Consider the following 21,934-nt stretch of genomic DNA (forward strand, 5'->3'; position numbering starts at 1 on the left):
TTAATAAGATTTCCAAGCTTAGAAACTGCCATGTTCAGCTTTTCAGTTATGATTTTGAGCATTGGTGCAATCATTTTTTACTTTATTGGCTTTATAGGCGATAGTACTAACATAACTTATGTTATTTAAACTGTGTACTCCAATTTGGTTCTTGATTATTTTGATTACTCGCTAATTTAATCTAGATCCTTAATTATACTTAGTTTTGCTTGAATGATTTTACAAGAATTATCTCTCTTTTTTTTTAAGTATAACAATGTGTCAGATTTTCTTTATCTTTAAAAAAGGGTCAAAAATGCTTGAAACTAAAATTACCTATTTGTTCTTTAATTTCTGAAACTACCCAACAAGCACACAACTTTTGGGCTAGTGAAGGGACAATGCCGGCTCACCTAAAGTGCCATTACGGCGGGCTTTTCATTGCCGTATCGGTTCCGTTAATAAAGTGAAATCTGGGCCAGAATGAGGGCCAGTGCATGGCATTTCAGGCAAACTTCTGGCAATCGTTGAAGGACCGGGACTATTTTGTTGCCTCTGGATTGCTTTGCCATTTTTGCCTGTTAAATACCGGGGAAATTTTTTTTTTCACAGAATAAAGAGAAAATTGCCGTAAAGGCTTTTATTGAACCTTTATGATGTCTTTTTTGCCTTTTTATCAAAAGCTGAATACGTTCACTGGCATACGTCGTTGCCTCGCTTGCCGTTAAGGCACCTTAACTGTAGGCTGATTAGAAAACGTCTATGCCGTTTTCGCCCATATCGCACCTTTATTTCAGGTGTTTAGGCGAACTTCTTTGCCTTATTTACCAATGCACCACCCTTAACTCACCTCAAACTCGGTTCAATAGAAAGTTTTAATGGCGTCCTTGCCGGTATCACACCTTTATTTTAGGTGTCTCGGCATTTTTTTTATTTTTTATTATTAGAACTTAGCTTTTAATTTCAAAGGCTTCTTGCTGCATTTTGTTACAATTCTTATTTAGGGAACATAAATTGTCACGAGTGTTTGTTCTACTCGGCTGATATCAGTGATAGTAATTTATTGATTCTTAGCTTTTTATATTGTAATATAACAACAACTGTCATTACATTCATACTGTTTTAGGACAATATAAAAAACAAAATGGTGTAAAACAATTATTTAATTTATAACCAAATGTCCAATGAATCTTCGTACAATAAAATAGACTTTTTTTATTTCATTTTAAACAATTATAAGCGCTATCATTTAAAGTAGAAGCATATAAAAAAAAATCTTTTTGAATTGAGTATTTAAATTTTTTAAGCATTTTGAGATAGAGGAAATTAAGTACAAATTTTTATTCTAAAATAAAACACAATGCAACTCAATAAATAAGTTATTTAAGTTTTTAAAATAATGCTTATATATTTAAAACCTACATCTAGCTTTTATTGATAGAAACTTACACACAAAAGTTTATTTATCCTATAATTTTGTGTATATTCATCAAGTCATTAATTTTATTAAATATTAGATAAACAGTATATATCATAAATAGTTTTTTCAAAAAAAAATATTTTGTACTAGTAAATAATACACCATTTTAGTAATTTTAAATATATAAAAGCAGGAATTTTAACAACAATAAAGCTTAAAATAAACCATGAAGGAGTTTTATTTCCTTGTAACAAATCAATACATCTGTATACACTATTTACATATGGACAAATATATTTTCTTGATCCCATTCCAGAAGCTTTATTTCAATGAGCCTTTTTCCTGCAAAAAATAAAGCAATTTATTTTACTATAGATATATTAAATGTTCACAGAAAAAAAAAATATCATTGATTTAAATCAACTGATTTTTTAAAAGCCATGGATTAAGACAAGCTGATTATTTTTACAAAAAATTATTAATTTAATTATAAAAATATGATATTGAATTTAGTTAATAAATATGCATTCTTTAGGTTGCATTTAAAAAAAACAACTAAGATCTGATTTCAGAGATAATGATAGTATTTCACTAAGAAATAATAAAAGAGATATGTATGTAAATTATTATAGTCATTCATCCCTTTAATGATTATACTTAAGAAAAGTATTGATTTAAAGAAATAGATTTGAAAAAAATCAATTACTTAAATAAACTTATCATTTAACTATTATAATTATAAATACTTTTTATACTATGTAACTAATAAAAACATTATTTATAGTATGTTTAATTCAAGTCTTTTTTTTTCCCATTAATAAGGTTATTTACTAAGAAATGGTGAAAGGGATATGCAAGCAAATTATTATTTTTTAAAATAGATCAACTGCCAAACATATTAAAATTATTCACATTTCATTTTTTAATTATTTAAATGCAGTTCATATATATGTAGCTCATAGATATCAAGACTTATTCTACCCAAAGTAATTTAAAAAAGTTTTTTCAGCAATGCAATCTGATCTAAACTAATTTAATCTGCTTTAGATATCTAATTGAAAAATAGTATCACAAACTTTAACATTCATTAGCAAATTGAGAATGAAAAACATAATTATAATTCTATTTATTCAATTAGTTTTGTAATAATTAAATAATTTTAACCATCTTAGTTAGAAATGTTAACTATTGTAGCTATAATAATATTTTAAAGTAATGTTAAGTGTTATGAAAACAATTCATTCAATGTTTTGAATGGTAAACGTAGAAAAAAAATTTTTTTTTTAAATGATTTTCTTAAACCCAACAATTTATTAACAATATTCATGTTATATTTAATTTTATTTAATGCGACATTATATTAATAACCAAATTGCTGGTACATTATACATTTATCAGTTAACTGTAAAAAAAAAATTAACAAAAAAGTATAATTTGCTCTAAATATAAATTTTTTAATTCCAGAAACAAAGCTTGAATAATTTTTTTAATTCTATTAATGAGCGATTCGTAACAGTTTGAGATTGATAATTAGGAAATGTTAATAGTACTTCTGTAACCAGTATCAATTATTTAATATTATTTCACACCAATATTTATTTAAAATCTGCAATTAAATTCGTGACATCCTTAATAAATTACTTTTAAGTGGAGTTTCAATTATTTTGAAAGGAAGGCAAAGTAAATATATGTGTCTTGGCATTTATATATATATATATATATGTATATGTATATATATATATATATTACATCAGAAATACAAATCTTTTGATTATTCAAACTGATAGTTTTAGGAACTGCATTAGTATTTGTAGAATATGTGATGTTCTGAACACAGACATTGTCAGAAATCAGAGCAAAAAGCTAAAAAAACATGAGAATAAAGTTGTTGTTTTTTTTTTCTTTATCAGGAATTCAGAAATTTCAGGACTATGAACTCGGATATTATTTAACTTATTAAATAAACTATTATGCTAAAATAAATGGAGAGAAAATTTATACTTTATTATTAAACTATTAGTATAAAAACTTACTTTTATTATATCTTTCCTTATCAATTTTGTATCTTTTTTATCAAATAATTATAATGCACCATATAAGAAAACACTTTTTAATTATCATTCATATAAAATATATATGATATATTGCCTTAAATATATAAAAATTTATATTATGTTAATGGATTAAAAAATAATTATGTTCCATGAAATTTAATTACATACTAATATCATAAATTATACACATCTAAATAATAACATTAATTAAACAATATTGAAATATAGCATTTCTATATTACGGGCAAGCAAGGTAGAGAATCATTCTTTATGGTATCACTAAAATCAAATTTAAATGCTGAATGTTTATTTTGCTTGCTAAATAAAGCTGCATACTTAAATATTTAGTTCTTTCCTTTTTTATTAGATATTTTGTTAATATATTTAAAGAAAAGAGTAGATATTTTTAGTTGTTTATTGAAAATATTAATTAATAGTTAAAGGAATAGTTAAATGCTATGAAAGACCTTGAATTGGCTCGGTTAATTTCAATTGGCTTAAAATAATGTCCCACAAATTGTTTTAAAAAAACACAAAACCCCCAGTTTAAACAAAAAAAACTGGTTTCTTTTCAACCATATGGTAACCTAAGGTAAAATATAAATTTATTTCTTACCATCCTTTTTGTTGATTTTTAAATTTTGAGTTTTATCTTCATTGTTGATCTTCCATCCTGACTCCCTATGAAAGAAAAAAAAAACTATAATTAGAATATGATAGTTGTAAAATTAGTTAAAACAAAAACAACAAAATCGAAACATTAAAAAAAAAAACTGTTTCTAAAATCATGTATGAAGATTAATGTAAATATTTTTATTTCAGTTATGGAATATGACAATAAGTTCATTGTTTATCATTTATCTTGTTTATACTCTAAGCATGTGGTGTGTTAGAGGAACTAAATGTGAATTGGTAAATTCAATAAAACTTAGCACGAGCTTGTAGGGGAATACTTTTAGCCTTTCAGCCCAAATTTAATGTGGACAAAGTTTTTAATTTTTTTCATGTATTTTTTTAAGTAAAAAATATTTGCTAAAATAATTGCTTTAATACGAATATTATATGCTGGTGAAACTTATGGAAAAATGAAATGTTATATAATATTATCATTTCAAATAAAATAACGAAAAATATTTCGTTATTCATTCATAACTTTACGTAGTTATTTTAACAGTAAAAATAATTTCTTTTAAAATTTTGTTTTCTAACTAATTAAAAAAATAGAATGATAAAAAAATGTTATAACAGGCATGAAAACAGAGAAAACAAATACTAAAATATCGTAATGATATAAAATTGTCAGCACATCTTTTCACCTAATTTATACATTCATAAAGTGCATTTTTCATTTATTACGAAACCTTATTAAGAAATTATTAAATAAGAATATTGCAAAAATATAAATATAAAAGCTTATATGAGTAATAAAAACACTTGTTATTAATAAAGACTGTGTTAGAGAAATACATAAAGTGAACTTAATTTTGATAAGCACAATAATTATTAATTAAAAAAATCAAAATTCTTTTGCAAATCAAAAATATGTGATTTAATTGAAAAAAATATTAATATTTAATGTTTCACTATGTTCTTACCTTATTTTGCTGTTGATGGCTGTTGATCGCTGGATTAGCATTTCTTGGATCGTTCGCCCTGTCTTTCCATAAAAGAAAAGGAATAAATTAGAGTATGATCGTCATAAAAACAGTTAAAAATCAACAAAATCAAAACTGTTTCTAACTAATTATATTTTATAATTTTTGTTAAAAACAATTTTTTGATTTAAATGAAATTAATTTTGATTTAAAGGAAAGAGAAGGATCATATATTAAAATTACGGCGAATATTTATATTTTTGGTAACTGACGATAAGTTGAATGTTTACCAAATTTTACCTTACCAAATTTTCTCTTAAAATTTTTTTGATTCTAATTTAGAAAAAGAACTAGTCTTTTAGCCAATTAGAATTAAAATAAATAGATAAATTAGAATTAAAATAAATAGACAAATTTTTTGTCTATTTATTTTAAATAGAAAAGACTTTTGTTAGTTAGGGCTCCCTCTCAATTTTAAAAATAAAATTTCCTGAATTTTTGAGGAATAGTTTCCAACAACTTTTAGAATATATATTTCTACTACACAGTTATCATCATAAATTTTAATTAAACAATTAATAAAAATTCTTTTTTGTAGAAAATGTATACACTTTCTTAAACACAAAATTGTCAAAGGTGAAGGCTGAACAGGTATATTTTAGAATTAACAACCATTTAAAAACTCAAAATAGTAAATTAAGAAGAAGATAAATTACATGAGATAAATTATAGATTTTGCACAATAACTGGAAAAAAAGAATTAGTAATCGTCTTTATAGCATTGAGGACCAACAATATTTAATACAAAAAGCTTTATTTCATGAAAAAAAATTATTATACAGAAAATATTATTATACTTATGAATAAATTTTAAAAATAATAACCATGAAATAATATTCTAATTTCTATTCAAAAAAATTGAACGTAATTTTAAATTAAATTTGCTTTATAACAAATTCAGTTTTACAACATAATAATTTTATAACGAATTAATTCATTTTAAAACAAATTTAATCGTAAAATTAAACTTAATATAAAGATTTGAAATGTTCTTATACCTCTACAGCAATTCATTAAATGCAAAAGAAGTATAAAAACAACAAAATAAAAATTAGAAATACTGTCCTTTTATTTAATATGTCATTTTGTTATTTATTTATTTATTTAGAACAAAGAATATATTATATTGAGTATCAATACAAATATTTAAATTGTTTAAAAATATATTCTGAAAATACTCAAAAAAACTTTAAAAGTGGAAGTGTTTAGTGGAACAATTTTTACATATTTACCAGCGTTATTATTATTTTTTTTAATTTAAAAAAGTCAAAGCAGAAAAATATCAAAATTAAAGTATAATTTAAATATAAAGTAACTAATTAGAGATGAGAAAATTTAAACTCTTACTATTTATTTATTTATTTTATGGTGGTTCAAAAAATATTTCTTCTTATATCTAATCAAAATTATTATTTGAAACAATAAGTGACACCCGCGGTTTAGATAATTCAAATAATGTTTTTTAACAATCCTTCAGAGAAAAAATATGGCTACCGAAATGAAGTAAATTATTAAATTAATCAATGCTTCCGAAAAATGAAAGAAGCATTTTTAATTAATGCATAAGAAATCATAAATTTTTCTTTTATTAGGTAGAGTTAATTGAACTTTTATTTATTAAAAAAATCGTCTAATTCATTTTAAAACTAAACTAGCAGCTTAAACTAAACAACAGGAAAGCATAAGATAAAATAGCCAACTGAAGTATTATAGTTATAAAACATAATTTCTAAAAACTTAGCAAATAAAATCAAAGCGAATTAAACTAATTTTAAAAAGCTATTTAATAAATAAGTTAAATTTTTTTTTAAATTACATGAACTAAAGAGAAAAAACTTGTTACTTACTTGCTGAGAGCACCATTTCTATTTTTCGAAGAAAGAAGAAAACTAGGGGCTACGTTTATCTCCTTCTTTTTACACCCTTTTCGCCAAATGAATCTTTTAGCTTGTTCTATAGATACAAGTAATCAACGACCACCTACTGAGCAGCTTTTCCGTACTTGAAAGGGATGTTTCTTAGAATTGGGGGTAGGGGACAAAATGTGCTGCCCCACATTCTTTTTAGTTCAAGGACTTCAAACATACTTATCTGGTGATTTCAAACCGTAATGAATATCTATTTTGAATTCTTAAAGACAATTTCTGGTCCTCATAATAAAAAATTAATCTGCACTAAAATATGTTATTAACTATTAGCGATAAGCAAGCTTACTAAATTAAAAAATTATTGAAGTCAAAATTCATTTGAGTACTTTTCGTAAGAAAAATTTTTAATACATATAAACTGGGAAATAATGCTTACATATATATTTTGATTTGCGGAGTAGTAAATTAGAATATCGTTTCTTTATAATGAACAGTAAAGATTCCATAATTAAGGACGTTTAAGTAAATAAACCATTTTTTAGGTTTCATCAGCTTTTTAACAATTTTAGTACATAAAAACACGTTCTACTTTTATGAAATATTTTTTATAAATAATTAAATAACTTTAATTGGGCAAATTTATTTACATTAGCAAACTGGCTGTGTAAAATATAATATTAGCACTACAAAATTATAAATTTTTAAAAAAATATACATATATTTTCGTCTAAAAGTCTTTATAAATCACTCCCCGAGTTAAGAATTTTTTTGTTTTTGTTTATGAATGAATGCATGACGACTGGTTTTTTTTATATCATTCAATTACATTACTAAAAAATAATTATATTTTTGGTTGAAAGCTAATGATCAGAAAGATTTAAAATCCTAAATAACCAACTGCAACAAATTCATTACCTTGGATACTTAAAGCAAAAATTTGAGGTTACTTTATTTTTCTACTAAATACTTACTTCTTTTAACTATCTTTATAAGGATAATGATGTTCTTTTAACTTTCTTACAGATGATATTCATACGATGAAATTCTATTTAGCTATGCATATTTATACTTTCTATGGCATTAAAATTCAGGATTTTTAAATTCTTTAACATAAAAATCGTAACTTTAACTTTAAAACTTTATTTTATTTACGTTTAAGCAACAACATTGATTTTAGAAATCCATTATTAGTTTTCAAACAGTTTTATTTAGTTTATATTTTAAATTTATACTTTGAAACACACTTATATACACGCAGTTTATATTTCAAAACATGCATCGAAATTTTTTGAAGTAACATCAGTTTTTATTTTGCTATTATTTGCATAGCTATAACACATGAAAAACGTTATTTTTTATTTTATCATTTGAAACTTTAAATATTTCATTAAATGCATAGTTAAAAATTACCTGTCTATATTTTGTTTAAAAATCATTCCATTTATACAAAAATAAAAAAATAGCAGGCTTTACCCTTTTCTTACTCCGCTCACTCCCGTAATTGCTTATCGTTCATTCATCATTGATTTTTTTTCTTTATATATACTTCCTTAAGCTGCAATATTTTTCACTTTTCGCAAAACACATAACATTTTATTTTCAAAATATACAAGTATTGCAGCTTTATGTAAGAACATTTTGCTAAGCATAATGAAATAGAGGATTTAATAAATTTGAAAAATAATTATCTGTACTTGAAAGAAAAAAAAAACTTAAGGAATTTAGATTGTGTAACTCAACTGGAAGAAAAAAAAATGAGAAGTAATATTACTCGTTAACAAGACTTATTGAAGTTTAAACAGGGAACGGTTTTAGCGTTATTTATTAAGTTTATTGTTTTTAAAAATGTCAATATAATTATTAAGAGTGATATTAGGCAACAAACAAATCTCTCTCTCTCTGGCTGTCTTTCGCTACTTTTTATTGACAACAACTTGAGCGCATGTTTATAAAATAAATTTTTTATGACAATGGATAAATAGTCAATGGTCAATATTTAAAGCAAAAAAACTTAAAGAAAGATATAACGAATGAGTATTTAAATTTTCAATTGCTTTCAAACATATTGGAATTTCAAAACAAAATTCTTGTTAAGTTTACACATAAATCCGCCTTTTCAGCAAATTAAATTTTAACCAAGTTACCTTTCAGCCAACTACGCGAAGAAAAAGTTTTTCTTAAATTACCGCATTCTATGATAATAACATTTTTTCAAAACAAAACCATAGCTCTGTTAATAAAACCAAGTATTTAAACCATTTATTTGGTAATTTTTTTGTTAAAATGATAGCAGTTAACCGGATACTCTAGCTTTCAAAATTATAGCTCTTTTAACCTCACATTTAGTAAAAAATATAAAACTGAATAGTAAATTTTTCTGAACAAATGGTTTTTATACAGTGCTCTAAACTATCATGGTAAAATTATAAAATTTTACCACGTTTTTCGCATTTCAAATCATATTATAAAATCTAAATTTTTTATTACTTTACCGAAAACATTACTAAACCACTTCGTTAAAAAATACTGAGCTTTTTGGTTTTTCCCTATAGCCGGAAATAAAGTAAGTTTTACAATATTTTGGTAGTTTTGATTAAATTTTCTTTTCTAGCAAACATATCAACCAATCGCAGTATTTTTTTATTAACAATTAGTGATTTTTAAGTTAACAATCGAAATCGAAATTTTCTCTACAACTCATCATAAGAACAATCACGTGAAAAGAAAAAGAAGAAGAAAAAAGGTGCGTAAAAGGCAATAATAAAATTGCAATTAATTTTCGAACATATTTAATTTCAAGATCAAAATTAGCCTTTACAGAGCGCAAAATTTCTAATTAGTATTTGCATTTCTGTGTTCTACAAAGCAGCCAGTACAGTATTTTTTTACACCAGATTTTGCAGATAACAATTTCCAAACTAATTATAGAATAGTCATTTTCATTTTCATCGCACTCTCTGTTCATTTTTCTGTAATCCTTTGTAATTTTATTTTATAACTGTTGTTGAACAGCCAACCCGAATTTGATCTCATGGTTACCAGTGTTCAACTTTATATCCTTGTAATTTTGAATCTAAACCAAGAAATAAGAGAACTCCTGTACAAAAGTATCGGGAACGAATTGCCTTCGTGGAGAACTTTTTCATGGTGAGATAAACCACGAAAACCTCCCGTGATTAGCAAGACGAAGATGGGACTCTAATAATCCACGATGCGTCTATCACTTGGAATATTTTATGTCAGCCGGGTACGAAATTCGTATCAACCAGCAATTCTTAAGATTCAAATCCTCAAAACTCATTAGTTGGCTAGCGTTCCTTCCCCTCTGGTGAAAGTAAAAAGAAAAAGGTCAGTCTGTAAAACAATGAATTCCAAGAATTTCAAAAATTATCTTCTTTATTTTTAATTATATCATTTCGAGATGCTTTTTGATTTTCGAGATGCTATCATGATTTTTTTCATGACTCTTAGAATTCTTTACTTAAGATAATAGTGTTGAAGTTAATCTAATCGATTAAATTGGTCTAATCGAAAAGTGCGAACGCATAAGAACCTAGAATAATAGCATTAACACTGACCATTCCTGAAAATTCTTTTTATATGAAGTTGGAAAAATAAACTGCATTGTTAAATTAACGTGAAACGAGCAGATATTAATAAATTTCCTTCTCTGTCAGAAAACTGAATAAATTTCCTTCTCTGTCAGAAAACTGAAAAGGTCACTGATACCGCCACTGTTTTGGGGTTTTCAACTTACCGTTACATTTTATCAAACACTGTTTGATTTAGAAACTTCAAATTACGTTAATATGTAGGAAATTGAACGGAGATTACAATGGAATTAAAAAATAATTCTAAAATTAAGTCAAGATTATTTTTACTCTTATACTTGTTAGAAAAGTAACATGCGGGCCGCTCTGTGACCGCAAGAATTCAGCTGCGGAAGTTAAATTTGGTACGCTGAAAGAGCCAAATTTCTTTTTAACCGTAACATAGAGTCTTTATTTCCTTTTAAAAACTCTTATTTGTTTGAAAGTTATTACAATTTAAAAGTTTTTTTTTCATTTTTTCTTTAACTAATAATTATTTATTGATTGTTGTGGAAAAAGTTTTAATTTACGCGATTTTCATAATATCCCTCTTGACTTAATATTAAAAATAATGAAAATAAAGAAAAAAATATTATATAGAAAAAGGCTAGGTGTTGCCAAATATAAAACTTCGACATTTTATACCGACATTTGAAAATATGTGTAGAATAAAGAGAAATAAGAATTGTTTCTTATATGATCGGTTAACAAGAAAAAATTACTTCTAATTTATAAATTCTTTTCATTGTGTCGCACACTCTGCCTTTCTAAAATGTAATTTTTTTAAGCGCAGTTATTTATCATTCAAATCCAGCTATCCTTTTTATTTTGTCAAAATTAACAAGTTAATATAATGAACTTAAATAAAAGTATAATAATTTTACATTAAGCAAATAATTTTTAATCGACTTTTCAGGAAAAAAAAACTTTTAAGAACATTGTTAAGAACAGTTTGTGCCAAATGCCTCTAGATCTGAGAGAATAAAAAAACGAATTTGCGCGCGGGCATAAACTGCTTTTTCCATAGAACATCTTCAATGCGTAATAACTCTCGGCGAGACCGTTTTTCCTTCTTCTTCATTTGTCAAAACTTAGGAATCCTTAAAATGCAACTGCTGGCAATCCAATCGTAATTTTTACTTAAAAAAGTGGAAGAAAACAATTTGTACTTGATCTTCAATTATTTCAAACTTGATGAATGAGATTCAACTACAGGGATTATCGAGCGTAGCGAACAGGTGACGGTGCCTCCATGTAGAAAACAAGGATACATAAAAATAAATTGTGTCGAACAACTATTATCAGTAAGCGTATGATTAATATTTAAAATTGTCTCTAAAAAAGGACTGTAGAAGCTGATCAATTGATAAAAATTTATCTGCTGCAGTCAAGGTATAAATTATCGTCACTATCTGAAAAACATTTAATATATTTAAATATTTGCATGTTTACGAATTATGACCTGTTTTTGAATTTTTTTTAAATTAACGTCAAACTTTAACCGGATTTCAATAAATTAGTTCAAAAAGAACTGCACTCTTTAAAAAGGAGGTATGAAAATGATTCATTGGATTCGTTTTGTACTATGAAAATTGCCAAGTCGATTCGGCAGCATGAAATACTATTTCATTTTTCACCAGTTTATGGTTAAAAGAGCTCCACTTAGTTCTAATTACATAATCATTCAATTTCGTCTAAATAGTTATGCCTTTTCTGAAATATTGATTTGCAAATTTACCGTAAATTTAAAACTATACCTACAGTTTAATGGGACAAACAGATAAAATTTCGGTTCTCTTACCGTTATTTTAATATTTCAGCCATATTTCTGTTATTAGTTCCTAAGATTTAAAACATAGCACAATTTTAAAATTTGTTAACCCAAAACCCCTTGTGAGAAAAAAACAATGTTTTTAATTCATGTATAGGAAACATTTTGCAAATGACATTTTGAAAATGATTAAATATATGTTTATTATTTTGTATTGTTATGTTTCTTTCATTTTTCTACAACTAGGGAACATTACTGGAAAATGAGTAATTTTTCACACAATGCATTTTTATTTAAATCTTATATCGACTTCGTAGAAGAAAAAATCGGTGACTTTTTTTCAATCCTGCTGTAACTTTTGTATTTTTTCCAGCTTTAAATACAATGCTATTTTTATTAACACTTGAATTGAAGTATGTGACGAATGTAGTGTAAAGAAAGATTGAAACAGAGAAATTTAATGTTTAATTTTGTCTAATTTGCTATTTAAAGAATTTAGTTTCAAAATAAAACTCAATAACGCAATTATGGTTTTAAATAACTACTCCGCTATTTAATTGGTTAAGGCAATATGCAGTAGAACATTTTTTTATTTATGTCACATTTTATGCTAGAATAAATAGTGCAGACCCTTGCCACACATGAATGATAAATTTGCTTGACTATAGTAAGCAGAAGGGAGAGGGGGGGGATATTGTCGCCGCTGTGTCCTCAATTGGTTATGCCTGGACAAAAGCCATTAAGTGTTCTGTCATTCTGTGTAAATTGGCGAAATTCTATCAAAGTTAAAAGAAAGGCAACCCTACAAGACCCTACACTTTATATTTTCTGCCATCTATCCGCAGGACTCGAAAACACGTCTAAAGTAAAAAATAAAAAACAGCGCCATCTATGTATTGCATTCAAAACAGTTTTTTTTCCTTAATGTATATAAACTATTTTAAAAATAAATTAATGCTGCATGAAAAAATATTTTTGTAATGCAAATAAAAAATAAATATAATTAACGTTTTGAAAGTATAATTTTAATCTTTATTTATATTCTGTATTATAAGTTTTTAAAAAAAATTATTTGCTTAAAATTTTGAAGTTTAATTAATAAAAATATCCAAATGTATTTTTATTACTTAAAAACGTATATTTAAGAATAAAATTTCCTAAACAATTATTATTTTCAAGTATTGCTTAAAAGTTTAGGGGAAAAAAAGTTATTTACTTTATTAGACTAGACATTTGCTATAAACAGTAAGAAAATTTAAACACGATTTTTTTAAAATTCAAAATTCTTAAGACCATTTAAACTATTTTGAATCCAGTTTTTAAGAAGTAAGTGATTAAACTAAGATATTAAATTTGAAATGAACATTAAAATTAAAATAAAATAAAAAACAATTTATATAAATAAAACGTTTACTATTATAAATGGTATACATTCATTATTACAAAACACTTAAATTGTAATAAAAGTTAGTAAATTAATGTAATAAAAAAGCCCATCTCATTAAAAATCCTTGCTCTAAATTCAAGATATTTATAATTTCTAGGAGGATTTAAGCAATTTACAATATTTTTTTATTCATTTATTTTCTATAAATAGATTTTTTTATTTACATGAATTTTAAACTTACCTATTCATTTTTGTTTTAGAGAAGGTTTAAAAAAGGAGTCATAGTCTGGAAAAAATTTATGTTAATTTCATTTGGGGCTTACATTAATAATTTTCAAGCGACCAAAACATAAACAATGGGAAAAGTTTTCATATCGCTTCTTCCTAAAATGACAAAAAATAGACAATGACGGACCTTTAGCCTTTTACTGCTATCAAATAAATTATACTAGATTTTTTTTTTTTACCATGAATTACAAAAATGATGGATTTTTTATTGAATCCTTTAACGTTAAAAATAAATGTATCGCTTATTCAATAAAAAAATAATAATAAGTCTTCAATAAGAAAAAGTCTTCAATAAGTATTCAATTCAATAAGTCTTTCTTAAGTACATGTTTAATACAATAAATTTAACAAAATTTTATAATAAACAATCGAAAAAATAAAAACTTTTTCTCAATGAACAAAGGAATTGTTCTAGTTAAAAGTATTAATATTTATTCTTATTTTTAAGGGAATATGTATTAAATTTTTCTAGAAAGAAAGAATATATTATATTTCGAGTTAAAAATTATACTTCAGAAAATGATTTCAAAAAGAAAAAATAAATAATTATATATATTTATTTAAAAATTTTAATAAAATTTAAAATGATTATTTTTTAATAAAATTATTTTTTTAAAAAATATAATAGGTAATACCACATAAAGTATATTTAGATTATAGTAAAATAATATAATTCAAGTTTTTAATATTCTATGTAAAAAATTAGCAGTTTTCAAAGAATAATAAAAGTTGTTTTTTTCCTCTCAAAAATACGGTTAACGTTTTATGGATTTTTTCCATTCTCTCCTGATTTTTTTCAAATTTTTGAGTTAAAAGCACATTTTTTACCAACTCTGCATCTATTCATTATTAATCTATTGTAACATTACACTTAATTAACGGTATACAATAAAGGTCCTGTAACTAATTAAGTGTAAGAGGCCAAACAACGGTATACAATAAAGGTCCAGTAACTAATTAAGTGTAAGAGGCCAAACAACGGTTTTATTTTTCGGGCCTGTATAGGTGAAGAGTTATTCCGCCTCTTCCTGAAATGCCTCAAAACAAACGATAAAGGACCCTATTGTACTTGCCTTTTGCCGTTACCCTACCTAGAATGCCAGCTTACGGCCTTACGTTTGCCGTGAGGTGTGTGCTTACTGGGTAATACTTGTTTTTAAATAACTTAATTTTAATTAAAATAAATTATTCAGAAATATTTCCATTTTTTAGTATGAAGACGTAGGATGTAAAACAAAACAGAGAATTTCGACTAAAATTCCACCACCTTTTCATAACACAATGAACACAATATTCCAAGTCCTTTTCATAAGATTGTTTCTGAATCTTTTCTTTCTGCCTAATCTAGGCAGTGCTAAACTCTCTCTTATACCGATTTTTTACTATAAATTTTTATTTGCATTTTTATCATTTACATTTTTATCATTCAATTTTCAACATAGATTTAAACAATAGTAATTATAAAAACTAGTTAGATTCTTGATAAATCTGAGAACTAAATGATTTTCTTTTTACCCTTTAACTTGTCATTTTTTTTCTCTAAGTTCCAAGTTTTTAATTCTGTGATAAAAAAAAATTTCTCCCAATATTACAGAATTAGAACATGTTTTGTATACTACATAATTAATGTGAAATACACATTACCTGCTACAAATATTTTTAGCAATTCATATAAATATTTTAAGGTCAGTTCCACTAACTGGAAAGTGTTGTTAAGAATATTATTTGTTTTAGTGTTTTAAATAGTTGTGTTTAATTTTTCATATTAAAAAGATTTTTAACTTGCCTTAACTGATGCTAATTTGTTATACTTAAGATTAATTCACTACTTTATTTTATCTAACTGTAAAATTTATGTAATACATTCAATAAATTATTTATTAAGTTGGTGTGAAGTTATATTTTTTAAATATGTGTTTTTACTATGTTGATTAGAAGTTAATAAATATAGCTTTTATCCGTAAAAAAACTTTCAATGTATCTTTATTAATTATTTCTTAATATACTTAAGTATGGGTCTCAGGAACTTAAGGCACTTTAATAATCTTTCTCTTTTTAATTTTTCTTTCTTTTAATTTTTGTAATAAACAGCAAAACTGGTTTGATTACGGAAGGAATCTCAAAGGAGTTGAAAGATGATTGTTATAAATAAACCTGCAAATTTCAACCTCAAATTAGACCTGTTATGGTGTTTATTACTCACACCTTCCTTTGTGTAGTTTCTCAGATTTGATAGCATTTTTTATTCATTTAAATATCAATTTGCAACCCCGGTCTGTGTTGTATACATATTTTAATTTTACTTTGATAAGAATTCTAAAAGTACATGTCAATTAGACCTTATGAACACTGAATGGATGTGTGAAATATTAAAAAAAAGAAAAAAGAAATAATAATATTTCTGTAATACTTAAATTCATTCAACTAAAAATTAGTTCTTTAGGAAAAATTAGTTAACTGTTGGAAACAGCTAGTTAGGCAGTTTTGGGTATAAATAAAATCAATCATAGCATCTAACTTGAAAAAAAAAAGTTTTAATGTGTATTCAGCAATTTTCAGTTAAATTATATTCTTTAGTCAGGCTACCAACCTTTATGTTTTTGAAATATATTTTATTGAGTGTTAGACAGTTAAAAATAGAAAGTTTCAGAATCTTGGTTAATTTTGCCAACATTGCTTAATATTGCATGTCTTGCCATAAAAAATTGGAACAAAATGGCTTTTCATATTAACTTTTGAATTATTCATATGTAGTGGAGTTAAAAATAATTTTAAATTAAATTTACATGAACAAAGAATCTTACATTAAAACATAAAGTTTGCTACCACTATAAGAAATTTTTCCAAAACTGTGGAAAGTTGGCAACCCTGCTTTAATTATGCATCATTTTGCTTTTTTTTTGCAAAAGAAATAGGGTTTTTTAAAATTATATCAATTAAAAATGTACTTTTAATCCTATTTATTAGAAACTGCATGGAGAAATTGTTTTGTTGCTGAATGAGTTATCTTATTTTTGTGAAATATTTTCATGCATTACTTAATTAACCTGTTTTTATCGCAAAGATGTGGGAGTACCAATTACAACTAAATTAGCCCTCGGCTACAATGTCTTAGAGTATTGGCTTTTTATGGATTTTAATGTGGACCACTTACATATGCATGTCTGCATGATGCTCGATGTTTTATTTATTTTTTGAAAAATGATTTCCTCATTTTGCAGGTGCGATATTTAAATGACATAATCATATTTAACTGACTTAATTGAATCATAAAAACTGAGTGAGCTGTATTTTTCATGTTAGGTAGCAATATTTAAATAGTTATATAGTTATTCTTTAAAAAAATTAAATTAGTTACTTTTTTTTTTTTTTGCTTGTGTAAGAAATATTCAAAGTTTTCGTTGTCTGTGCGTCTAGTATTACCAATGATACAATGATGTACACTAACATTTGCAAACCAGATCTTTTTAATTAATATATTAATGAATGATATAGTTATAATGATATAGTTATAAGGTAATGATATCAATATACTTTGCTTTTCATTCTGTTTTTGTCAATGGAATTGTTTTTTAATCTTGGGTCAACTGTTTATATGTATACATATATAAATATGTTACTGTGAATTACCGAAATCGGTGACTGCTGACTTTCACCGGTGAATATTGACAATCTCATAGTTGGTAAATGTTCCAAATACATACTAGATCTAGTTAAGTGCCACTGTCTGTTATACTTTTGCCTGATATCTGAATACTGATGTTTCTACTAATCGTTCCTTAGCAGACATTATAATATTGAATAAATATAATAATATCAGAGAATAAATTAATATCAATAGAAAAATATTTCGGACATTCTCCAAAGTGACTATGTGATTGTTGATATCCACAGATAAAAGTCGACATTCTCTCGATTTCGGTCATTCACTGTATCATAGTTTTGCTTTTCTTCTTGTTTTTGTCCCTTTCCCTCTCTTCTTGTAAATATTCTGCCTACTTACGGGATTTTCTTCCATATTTTTCCAATGATTTTATGATCATTCATTTCTATTTATTCTTCTACATAAGAAAAATGTATTTAACAAGAGTCCTGCAACCAAAACATGTCACTCCCACAATACTTAATAACTATTATTAAAATATTGAATTATTTTTTTGTGTGTCAGTAATTCACTGTATCTTAATCAACTATTTCTGAATACAAAATTTCATAATTTACAGTCATACTTAATTAACATTTTTCTGTTGAGGTATAAATGTAACTTTTTGTTGTGGGTGTAACTATAAGAGTAAAGTTAAATAAATTTACCTTTAATAACGAAGATTAATAAACACTTTTCTGCATAGCTGTAAGATTATTTATATAAGTTCAGAGATTTGCTGAATAATTTCCTCAGTTACATAAGTCCATGAAACTTAAAGATTTTTCACACTGATATAGTGTCTCTTTATAAATTGAAATAAACAAGTTGATGACAAAAATATCATTAAAATATGGAACAGTATGCACTTTACAGTTAACGTGCTAAATTTCAACCATATTTAAGGAAATTTAAATTTACATACTTATATCCTCTATCTTGTGGATAGAGCAACTTATGATATTTTTTAATGTTATATTTTTTTGTAATACATAATGATTTGAAGCATATTAACTGTACAAATATAAAGATACTATACATATATAAAGATTAAAGTGCTATATAGGTCTATCTTACCATCTCAAGTGCTTTCTGATAATTTTTTTGTTTCAGAAATATGATTATGAGAGCTCATCATCTGAAGGTAGAATCGAATGAAGGTAGTTTTTAAAAATGATTCATAATTATGATTCTTTTTTTACTGACCTTTTTATTTATTTTCATTTAAAAATTTACTTTTTGTATTTAAAAACTTGTTTTATTTTCTTTTTTAAACAAAAGCTTATTTTTTCATATACATCATTAGCAGTTTATACATCACTCAATATACATCACTAGCAGCTTGACCAATAGCATTAAAAATTGTTCAAAACCCAAAATAATTTTTATTTTATCTTACAGAATATAAAGATATGTGTCATTTAGAAATCTCGTAATACTTCATATTCACCATGTAAACTTACCAACCAGCTATTGTTATAAATCTTAAAAGAGAATAAAAATTATTATAGTTGTTTTCCAATAAATATTATTCATTTTTTGTAATGTGTAATATCAACACATTAGCAGTTTTTGCTTAAATGAACTTTTTTTTTAAAGCTAGAAAAGAAGGATTTTTAAATTGTAAAAATTTGCAATTTTTTAACTATATAACATTTCAAATTTTTGTCAATCCACTACCTACTTTCTGTTAAGGGTTATTTTTATATATGTATATTTTTCAATCTTTTAATGAGATACTCTCAGCTGAATTACCTTTCTTTAAATGATATTATTATTTGTCATAACCAATAAATAGTTGCTTACTTTTTACTGATTTAAAGCAACATTTTTTTTATTTTTCAGTTTTTATATATTTCAGTTTATTTTTGATACCTTTTAAATCTTTAATATTCTTTTGTAACTTACTTATATTTTAAGGTATATTTTGCATGACAAACTTTTTTCTTCTTTTTTTGTATTAAATAAACTGACGATTGATTATATTGCTATCCATATCAACACTATTACTCAATATACTTGAACACTTTTGTCCAAAAAAAGACCCTCCAGTCACAGTTTTTCACAATATATTATTTAGGTAACATTTTTCCTGTAAAGAAAAACTATCTTATCCTACTAAAACTTGATTCAAATGATCATTTAAATGATAATGATAATTACAAGAAATTAAATACTTACAAAAAATTAGAAATACCAATTTATTAATCAAACATTTATTATTTTGAATGCCAATAATTTTTTTATTCTCTATTTTTTCAGTTAATAATTCGAGGACCCATATTGACAAAACTTATTTAAAAAACGCTAGTGAGACAGATTTTGGAAGATCCAAAAAGTCCATCTAGTCCCCAACTTCTTTTGACACCAAGTATAGAAAATATGTGTTCCTTTCATATGGTAAATATATATGGTGATAAATTTAATTATTATCCTGTTTTTTAAGCTACTTGTAAACAACCTTTGACTGATTGAGTGCTTGGGATGCCTAAAGGTTTGTTTTAATCCATTTTACTCTCTCTCTCTCTCTCTTAAACTCTTTTTCTTCTTTATTACTCAATGTGAAAGATGTATATTGAGGAGAAATGTCAAAACAAATTGACTCAGTAGCAAAATGCTCTCCCTGTATAGATTATATAAATTGTGAACAAAGAATTGTAAGTTATTAATTTGTAACATAAGACCAAAAGAGTATATTGCATAGCTGTCAACTCTATTGGATTTAACATAATTACTAACATAGTAATAACATAACTTACGTTCATTTAAACTATGTACCCTAATTTGGTTCTTGATCATTTTTACTACTGGCTAAATTAATCTAGATATTAATATAATAAATATCCGGCTATTCCAAAATTGTTTCTCCCTTTCTTCTTGCACATTTGTGAGAATAATGAAATCAATTTTAAGATAATCTTATCATTTGTGTGTATGTGAACATCAGATAGCAGAAAGAAATACTGTTGTTATTTACTTTGTATAGCAAAATAACTATAAATCAAATAAATAAGGATTTAAAAAGATTCTTAAGTCTACCGAGTAATGACACTTTTATTTATCCAGAGCTGAATGTGCTCCTGAAAAAATCTGGATTTCCGGATATTTCAGTAACAGTGATCCGGAGATTGAAGGTCCAGACGTTTAAAAAAATCATTGATCACAGAAGTTTCTGGAAATCAAATTTTCAAAGGTGAAACTTAAAAACACAGTTTATTTTATTTGTTTGTAAGGGAGAGTCAGAGAGATACTTCATAAGCTTATATTCATGATTATTTATCAGATGATTTTTTATCAGTAAATAGTTATTATAATCATAAACTCAAGAAAGAAAGACATATTTGTAAATTTTAATTACTTTTCCAGGTCATCATAGGTATGTGTAAATGTAAAATTTTAAATATATGTTAAGTAAACTAAGAAATATTGAGAAAAAGGAAGAAAAAAAACCTTGTTTAAATTTTTTTCTAATTTTTAAATTTAAACTTTTTTTTGCACAAATAATTTTTTAAATAAATAAAAGTTTACTTCTTGCTTGTTACTTTTGATCAAACTGCCAGACTCTACACAAAATAAAAATTAGAAGTAGGAGCGCACAATAATTTTTGATTAACTAGCCATAAAAACTTAAAAATACCATGTTGATCTTAATACAAAGCTGTAATTCTAAGAAGGAAGCTTGTTTTTAAATTCCATTTGAAAGTAAGATGAAGGTGTTACTAATAAATAGTTTTTTTCACTCAGCAGCAGGTCTAATAGATATTAAAATATAAAAAAAATAGAAAGAATTTAATGTGAATATGTTATGACAGACTTAATTTCAAAAAGTACAAAATAGTTGTTGTACCAAATTTATATCTTTTAACGAAGGGTTAAAAAAAAATATTTAAAATTTCAGAATTGAAAATTTCAGAACCCAAGAATTCATTTTAGTTTTACAAAGTTTGTAAATATCACAGATACTACTAAATAAAATTAATGTTTTAATGTAGTGGGCTGTTTGAAAAAACTTTTTAAATAATTGAACACTGGAGATTAGATGCTATTTACAAATTAGCATTTATTTAACATTGTAAAAATTTGATTTTGATATTGCTTACTTTTAATGAGTAACAATAGATTAAATAATCAGTTTTATGACATCTATTCTCACTAGCTGCTAATATGAACTAGAAGAACACTTTTAAAATAATAATAATTAATGATTATTTGTAATGAAACCTAAGCTAGTTTGGATAAAAATAAAAGTTCAAACTAAAAATTTTACATATATATATTT

At 25.0% G+C, this 21,934-nt stretch overlaps 1 protein-coding gene and 2 long non-coding RNA genes across 8 annotated transcripts in view; 2 read left to right on the plus strand and 1 right to left on the minus strand.

Annotated features, from left to right (window-relative positions):
• LOC147810060 (uncharacterized) overlaps window positions 1-21,934 on the plus strand; it is a 553,747-nt gene that overhangs the window by 282,917 nt on the left and 248,896 nt on the right. The window lies entirely within an intron of this gene.
• LOC147810065 (T-complex protein 1 subunit alpha-like) overlaps window positions 1-21,934 on the plus strand; it is a 28,850-nt gene that overhangs the window by 5,065 nt on the left and 1,851 nt on the right. The window contains exons 3-4 of the mRNA XM_087164944.1: window positions 18,769-18,815; window positions 19,918-20,055. Coding sequence (XP_087021070.1) covers window positions 20,038-20,055 — 18 coding nt within the window. The 5' untranslated portion in view covers window positions 18,769-18,815; window positions 19,918-20,037. The remainder of the gene's footprint in view (window positions 1-18,768; window positions 18,816-19,917; window positions 20,056-21,934) is intronic.
• LOC147810066 (uncharacterized) lies at window positions 1,608-7,111 on the minus strand. Of its 3 annotated transcripts, none has more exons than XR_015434116.1 (4): window positions 6,956-7,111; window positions 5,049-5,110; window positions 4,070-4,134; window positions 1,608-1,741 (listed from the first exon to the last, which is right to left on the minus strand). It is a non-coding gene; the product is annotated as an uncharacterized LOC147810066 (long non-coding RNA). The 3 variants fall into 3 exon arrangements; XR_015434115.1 differs by having other exon boundaries at window positions 5,049-5,106; window positions 6,956-7,086; XR_015434117.1 differs by lacking the exon at window positions 6,956-7,111 and adding an exon at window positions 6,456-6,674.

The sequence above is a fragment of the Parasteatoda tepidariorum genome, chromosome 5 (genome assembly GCF_982258835.1).
Source record: "Parasteatoda tepidariorum strain Cologne lab strain chromosome 5, Ptep-v5.0, whole genome shotgun sequence".
NCBI lineage: Eukaryota > Metazoa > Arthropoda > Arachnida > Araneae > Theridiidae > Parasteatoda > Parasteatoda tepidariorum.